The following is a 7,651-nucleotide window of genomic DNA, read 5'->3' on the forward strand; positions in this document are numbered from 1 at the left end:
TGCCCAGTCCCCCGCCCGTTCCTTTCCTGCTGGGCTCACATTCCTAGGTCTTTGTCTCTGCCTGGTATTTTAGAAATTTTGGGAGAGGAAGGCAATGGGTGGGACGTTCTGGAAGCTGGGGGCAGGGAAGAGGGTGGTCACTTGCAGGGTCAGAGGTCAAGCCTCCTCCATTTAGCTGGGGCAGCCGGATTGTCGCCAGGCCCGAGGGGGCGTGTCTGTGCATCTGCCCGGGAAGCCCCAAACAGGCCCTGGAATTCCTGCTGCTAGACGACCTGTTCTTCTCAGTCCCTTCCCCCCTTTCCCGGGAGCCACTGTTCATGGCTGCTCCCACATTTCTGGCTATAGGACCCTCCACACAGCTCCAGCTTACTCCCTTAAAAACAATTTTACACCTGTTTCAGAGATAATTGCACCCATGCACATCCTCACCTATCGATTGTTTTAACAGCTCTAAAATTGTGGTTTTTCAATCTCAGAAATTGTGGTTAGATGAGACGTGGAGCTTCTAAATGAAGAATGAAATCTTACCAAAGTTTTGCTCCAACTTTTATAGCTGGAAGGTTTATAAAAGTGAATTTCATTTTATAGTTTGTGGACAATGCATTCTTTTAAAAATTCATTGTTTACTAATTACAAGCACATTGAGGCCATTCTTTTACTCACTGGTAGCTTTTTATTATCAACCGTTTAGGTGCTCCCCGCCCCCATCTCTGTTGCAGGCGGCCTGGAGCTGTGGAATCACTGGCTCTTCTGAAACCACAGCGTGTTCTGGGTACTTAGAACTGCATCGATCCTGTATAAAATGATACCAGGCAGGGATTGCATTCAGAGACCCCTTTCATTTGTATATCTGGGCTCTCAAGGCTGGTCATGGGAGGGCTCTGGTGTCAGCTAAGGGCACCCTGCCTTTCGCTGCCATCACCGCCCACTACCTGTTCTGACCAGGATTTTTTTTTTTCTGGACACTGCATCTGCAGAATCTTTTAAAACCTACCATTCATGGGGGCATTGCAAATGTCCAGCATCATCCAGGTTCTGTGTTTTAAGGTTGATCTAAACCTAAGAAAAATCATCTTAATTCTTTATAGTTGCACAGTTGGAGTCTGGAGTGGCCACCCTGGCTCAGCCCAGAACTTGTTTTGTGTTTTGTTGTTGTTGTTTGTTGTTGTTGTTGTTGTTTGCACTCTTAGCCGGTGTTGCCTAGGCTAAGTTCATTGCCATGGTCACGGCTCACTGCAGCCTCGACTTCTTGGGCTCAAGGGATCCTCCCACCTCAGCCTCCAGGAATGAGCCACCGCGCCCAGCTAATTTTTGTAGTTTGCTCCAAGTGCTCCTCTAGCCTTGGCTACTCGGGGAGCTTGGACTACAGGCATGAGCTGCCATGTCCAGCTACTAGAACTTAATTTTGAAGCTCTTTAGTTTCTGTTGTCAAGTCTCTATAGATAGGCTTTCTGGGGTGGAAGGGGTCTCCGGAAGTACCTAGTCAGGACCCTTTTGTTTCACAGATGAGACTGAATCCCAGACAGGTCAAGAGAACTGACTGGACAGAGGGTTCCATAGCCAGGTTGTGCCAGGCTCAAGTTTACAGCCTGAGGTTCTTTTCTACTCACTAGCCATGGAGATGAGAACAATGTAGGTAGTTATCCGAAGGAAGCAGGAGAGTGCCATTCAGTCCACACAGCTGTCTTGAGGGAAAGACAAGAGATGCGTTCTCAAGGTTGCTTAGCGGTTAGAAGCAGGGAGGCCACCCGAAGGTTTAGTGGCATGTTTTATTCACATGTAAAAGAGACTTTTCTGATGGAAGGTTTTTCACACTTCACATCAGCATAGGAGTGATCCCTACATTATCTTGACAAATGGAGAGAGCAAAGGAAAGGAATGTAGTTCAAGCTGGTAGAATTGCTTTAGCACCATGTCGTAAAAAAGGGATCGGCCAGAAATTTTTCCTGAATTTATCCAGCTCAGCATCTTTTGGTTAGTATTTATACTTGAGAATTTTAGATTTAAAAGATTATTAGGATTAGATAATCTCTAAAGGATGGATCAGCTTAAAAAGCAACTGACTTAAAGGAGGCAAGTTGCTGTTGCCTGGTTTCAGTCTGCCACTATTGCTGGCAAAGCACTGCAGTGATCAAAACTGGCAGCAAAGTTGCAAACCTTACCACATTTCCCTTGTATAAAGTAGGATCTGGGCCAGGTGTGGTGGCTCACGCCTGTAATCCCAGCACTTTGGGAAGCCGAGATGGGCGGATCACGAGGTCAGGAGATTGAGACCATCCTGGCTAACACAGTGAAACCCCGTTTCTACTAAAAATACAAAAAAATTAGCCGGGCCTGGTGGCTGGCGCCTGTACTGCCAGCTACTCGGGAGGCTGAGGTAGGAGAATGGCCGGATCCCGGGAGGCGGAGCTTGCAGTGAGTGGAGATCACGCCACTGCACTCCAGCCTGGGGAACAGAGTGTGAGACTCCATCTCAAAACAAACAAACAAATAAAGTAGGATCCATAAAACCTGATGGTTATAGCAGAACTGTTTCTTTACAAAAGTAAAAACACAATATCCTGAATCTTTCCTTTTTCCTGTTTCTGAATTGTAAAGTTTCTGGAGAACCAGTTTAACCCATGCTAGATTACACGCTTCCCTATTAACTCAGCCCTGAGTGGAGTAACTCTGTGTGCTTGACTGAACCAGTTAGGGGGAGCATTTTTCTAGTGGACACATTTTATGCAAAGATTTTGGTTATTAATAAAATAAGCATCTTGGAGAAGGAAAGAAGCAGCAGTCTCCCTCTATTTGCCCCCAGCCCTGTCTGTTTGGAGCTCTCCACCTAAGAAAACTTTCTGGGCCACTTCCAAGCCTTCTCCCCATCTGTGTCTCCCACAACACTTCTGCCCTGCTTCTCGCCAGAATGAGCTTCTGTTCAGTCTGCGCGGAATCGCCTGTTATCTCGCATCCTGGATCTCCACCATGCCTAGCAAGGTGCTTTGTACTGGAGATGAGAGAGCCGGTGTCGCCTGTGTTGGACCCAGCTTTGCCGAAGGCTCATGTTGGCTTCCCTGCTGTGTCTTTGCTAACACTGTGGCCTTGAGCACCCCCCACCTCCTGTCTTCCCCTGGAGATGAAGTGTGGTGGTGTATTTGTGGAAGAATTCCCCTTGCCTACTGCTTCCCTGCCTGTTGCATGTTAGCTTCCCCTCATGCCCAGGTGTACCAGAGGCAGATTTAAACTCTGCTCTTGAAAGCAATCCAGCAAACATTGACAGAGTGGTGCTAAGTGCCCGGCTCTGTGGAGAGATACACAGTAATGAGACTGGCCCAGTTTCTGGGCCAAAGAGTTTTCTGTCTTGAGAGCTGCTTGTTTATTAGCAGGTAAAGGTTGTGCCAACCCTTTCTCTCTCTCTCTCTCTCTCTGTCTCCTCTCTCTCTCTCACTCCCTCCTTCCCTCCCAGCGTGCTGGGCCCCAGGGAAGTGTAGAACATCACATAAAGCAGTTCTGTCAGCACTGGCTGCCTCCCAGGTTCAACTCCTTGGAATAACTTGGCATGAAGAAGAAAGGCAAGGAGCTGGCTGACCTTACCACTAGCTTTTTGCCTTCGTTCCAGAAACTGAAGCCTGTGAGCTTGCTCGAGTGCCTGGGAGAACCATGCTTTGCACTTTGCACTTTGCATGACAAGCTGTGGTGTGAGGATGGTTGTTACTGGCTCTTAACCTTGCGTTACACATCCAGGCTAGAGCAGCAGAGGAAACTCTTCTGGTATATTCTTGCATCCAGGCCACCAATATCAGACTAGGCAACACAGTCTTAACAACTTTTCTGGATAATGAAGCTAAGATTCAGGAGAAACTCTCGTGCCGGGAGGTTTTTGTTTGGTTTGGTTTCTGCCTTTGAAGTGTCTCTGTTACATTCTGAGTGAGACTACAGTGGGATGTGGCATTCAGTTGTGTTCCCCACTCCATTCCCCCTTGATTTGGGGCAGAGAGAGTGGGAGAAAAAGGGAAGCAGACAGTTTTGGTTATGTTGGCAGTTACTCCGCTGCTGTCTCTCCCTGTGGGGTGTGCTTGCTCATTTGGAAGCTGGTGGTTTGGTTGTGGGATCCAGGGCCCTCCAGTTGCTGTCTTCCCTCCTCCTCCCGTCCTGTATCTCTATTTATGCCTGTCCTCTCTCTGGTCACCAGGTGCTGCACCTGTACTGTGACACTTGCTCCGTGCCCATCTGTCGTGAGTGCACAATGGGCCGGCACGGGGGCCACAGCTTCATCTACCTCCAGGAGGCGCTGCAGGACTCACGGGCACTCACCATCCAGCTGCTGGCAGATGCCCAGCAGGGACGACAGGCAATCCAGGTGAGCCTTCCCTACCCTTCCGCAGTTCCCATGTGAATCGGGTCCCCCTTTCTGTCAGGTGGCATGGACAGACATTTGGGGCAGATTCCAGTGTTGGGGGTGGAATAGTGACCCAGATGAGCTCAGGTGACATCCCTGCAGCAGCGATCCCTTTAGGGGTTCTGGTAGTCTTGTGAAGATGTCAAGGACATGTCCAAAGTTACTGGTCAGATTTCTAAGCACCTGGCCTGGGTCCTAGTATACCACCTGCACGTGTGCCACCCGGCTGCCTCCCGAAATCAGAGCAGACATTGGCACTTCCAGCCAGGACCGCGGAAAGGCTGGGTGCTTAATGCTTATTATTATTATTATTATTATTATTATTATTATTATATTTTTTGAGATGGAGTCTTGCTCTGTCACCCAGGCTGGAGTGTAGTTGTACGATCTTGGCTCACCACAACCTCCACCTCCCGGATTCGAGTGATTCTCCTGCCTCAGCCTCTCGGGTAGCTGGGATTACAGGCATGCACCACTGCACCTGGCTAATTTTTGTATTTTTAGTGGAAATTGGGTTTCACCACAGTGGCCAGGCTGGTCTTGAACTTCTGACCTCAGGTGATCCACCTGCCTCGGCCTCCCAAAGTACTGGGAGCTACTGAGCCCAGCCAATGCCTTTCATTTATTTTTGTTTTTGAGACAGAGTCTCACTCTGTCACCCAGGCTGGAGTGTAGTGGCGGGATATCAGCTCACTGCAACCTCTGCTTCTCAGGTTCAAGTGATTCTGCTGCCTCAGCCTCCCAAGTAGCTGGGATTACAGGTGCCCGCTGCCACTCCCAGTAATTTTTCTTTAGTAGAGTCGGGGTTCCACCATGCTGGCCAAGTTGATCTTGAACTCGTCCTGACCTCAGGTGATGCACCCGCCTCGGCCTCCCAAAATGCTGGGATTACAGATGTGAGCCACCATGCCCGGCCTAATCCTTTGTAGACAGAGACCTTTATGATACAGATTTACTTATTTATATGTGAGAAATTAGTGAGCAGGAGAATGTTGTGTGAGGTTCCGTGTCTACAGTCCTTTCCTGGATGGTAAATCCCCCGTAATTGAAACTGTCGTTTCTGTTGAATTCGTATCAACAGCTAGGGAGGGGCATGTGTAACTTTGAGAATTGGCAGTGTTCTCTTACATAGGTGATAGTGTGCCTGAATTGCTGTTAAATCTTGTCTGATTCAGGTGACAAGGTTTTAGGAAATCAGAAAATTGTGATGTTTTCCCTGTGTTGTAGGATACTTTGAAAGTCAAGAAAAGTTGTTCACCCTCTAGGAGAAATAACACAGGAACCATTTTAGAATATTTCTATAAGTGAATTGTTTTAAAAGTAAGATTCTGGCCAGGTGCAGTGGCTCACGCCTATAATCCTAGCACTTTGGGAGGCCGAAGTGGGTGGATCACTTGAGCTCAAGAGTTTGAGACCAGCCTGGGCAACATGGGGAAACCCTACAAAAAGTACAAAAATTAGCCGGGTTTGGTGTGACACTCGCCTGTAATCCCAGCTACTTGTGGGACTGAGGTGGAAGGGTCGCTTGAGCCCCAAAGGTGCAGTGAGCCAAGATTATGCCAGTGCACTCCAGCCTGGGCAACAGTTAAGAGCCTGTCTCGAAAAAGAAAAGAAAAAAAAAGAAAAAAAGAAACCCTATTTTGAAAGTGCTGAAGAATTGAGATCATGTGTCTTACAGAAGAGGGAGGATGTGATTTAATAGGTTTCTCAGCCGCTATCACATTCCCATGCATGATACTGAAACAGTCTTTTCTGATGAGTCAGATTTTATGATGTTCAGATTATAAAACTGGAAGTTTGAGAGACTTTCTGGAATGACTCATCCTGTCATCGTTACACCAGTATTGTTTGTCGTCTTTAAAATGCCTTGAGTGTCTCTGTTGCTCTTCTCCTTTGTCAGTGTCTTCACCTGTGCGTCATTCTGTTGTGTATCAGTGCGTCTGTCCCTGCGGATGAAGTGATTTGTGTCTTTCATTTTATGCCACGACAGTTAGGACCTTGACAAACAAATGCCTTACCCTGCTGGTGTCTCCTCAGCACCGGTACCCAGCCTTCACTGTGGCTCGCACCTGTAATCCCAGCACTTTGGGAAGCCGAGGTGGGTAGATCATCTGAGGTCAAGGAGTTTGAGACCAACCTGGCCAACATGGTGAAACCCTGTCTGTACTAAAAATACACAAATTAGCCTGCCGTGGTGGCGGGCGCCTGTAGTGCCATCTACTCAGGAGGCTGAGGGAGGAGAATTGCTTAAACGCAGGAGGCAGAGGTTGCAGTGAGCCGAGATCGTGCAGCTGCACTCCAGCCTGGGCGACTGAATGAGACTCCATCTCAGAAAGACAAACAACAAACAAAAAGAGCTACTGGTGTCTAGGTCTGAACTCCTAGATTGTGTTATGATTTTATTATGCTCTTACTGTCTTAGGAGGTCGAAAACACTTGGAGAATTATTGAGAGAATGCTAGTACTCTCTGTGCTTAGTGGGAAAAGCCACTGTGGGGGAGAAAAATGACTTGCAACAATTTGCTGGAGACTTAAGGAGAGCACCCAACAAATCATGAGTGGATAACATGGTGAAATCTCAGAGAAATGGAAATTCAGACTTTTTGTGGAGAGAAAAGAGTGTGGGAAAAATAAATATAGTCAACTGTATAAGTGGTGAGAACCTAGGCATAAATCCTAGAGGTACGATTTAAATGTTGAAAGTGTGTGCCCAACATTAATCTGAATTCTAGATCATGGGGTATTTTGGGTAGAGGCATTTTAGATCTGTTAATCTATAAGGCCACAGCCAGCACACTACATAGATTGTGATTTCCTAGAAGGTTTTTGTTTAACCATAACTTGTGTGTGCTTAGCATCCTTAAGTCTTGTTCTGTCACCCAGGTTGGAGTACAATGGTGCAATCTCGGCTCACTGCAACCTCCGCCTCCCAGTTTCAAGTAATTCTCCTGCCTCAGCCTTCCTGAGTAGGTGGGATTACAGGCACCTGCCACCACTCCCGGCTAATTTTTGTATTTTTAGTAAGAGACGGAGTTTTACCATGTTGTTGGCCAGGCTGGTCTTGAACTCCTGACCTCAGGTGATCCACCCGCCTCGGCCTCCCAAAGTGTTGGAATATCAGGTGTGAACCACCGCGCCTGGCCATTATTATTATTATTATTATTATTATTATTATTATTATTATTATTTTAAGAGACAGGATCTCTCTCTGTCGCTCAGCTAGAGTGCAGTGGTGCCATCATAGCTCACTGCAGCCTGGAACTCCTGGGC

General features: G+C 47.5%; 1 protein-coding gene across 1 annotated transcript in view; it reads left to right on the forward strand.

Moving 5' to 3' along the window:
* Positions 1–7,651, forward strand: part of TRIM71 (tripartite motif containing 71, E3 ubiquitin protein ligase) — a gene marked incomplete at its 5' end in the record, with an annotated part of 84,616 nt that overhangs the window by 55,143 nt on the left and 21,822 nt on the right. The window contains one exon of the mRNA XM_012001020.1: positions 4,175–4,342. Coding sequence (XP_011856410.1) covers positions 4,175–4,342 — 168 coding nt within the window. The remainder of the gene's footprint in view (positions 1–4,174; positions 4,343–7,651) is intronic.

This window comes from Mandrillus leucophaeus, unplaced genomic scaffold (assembly GCF_000951045.1).
Source record: "Mandrillus leucophaeus isolate KB7577 unplaced genomic scaffold, Mleu.le_1.0 Scaffold646, whole genome shotgun sequence".
NCBI classification, from domain to species: domain Eukaryota; kingdom Metazoa; phylum Chordata; class Mammalia; order Primates; family Cercopithecidae; genus Mandrillus; species Mandrillus leucophaeus.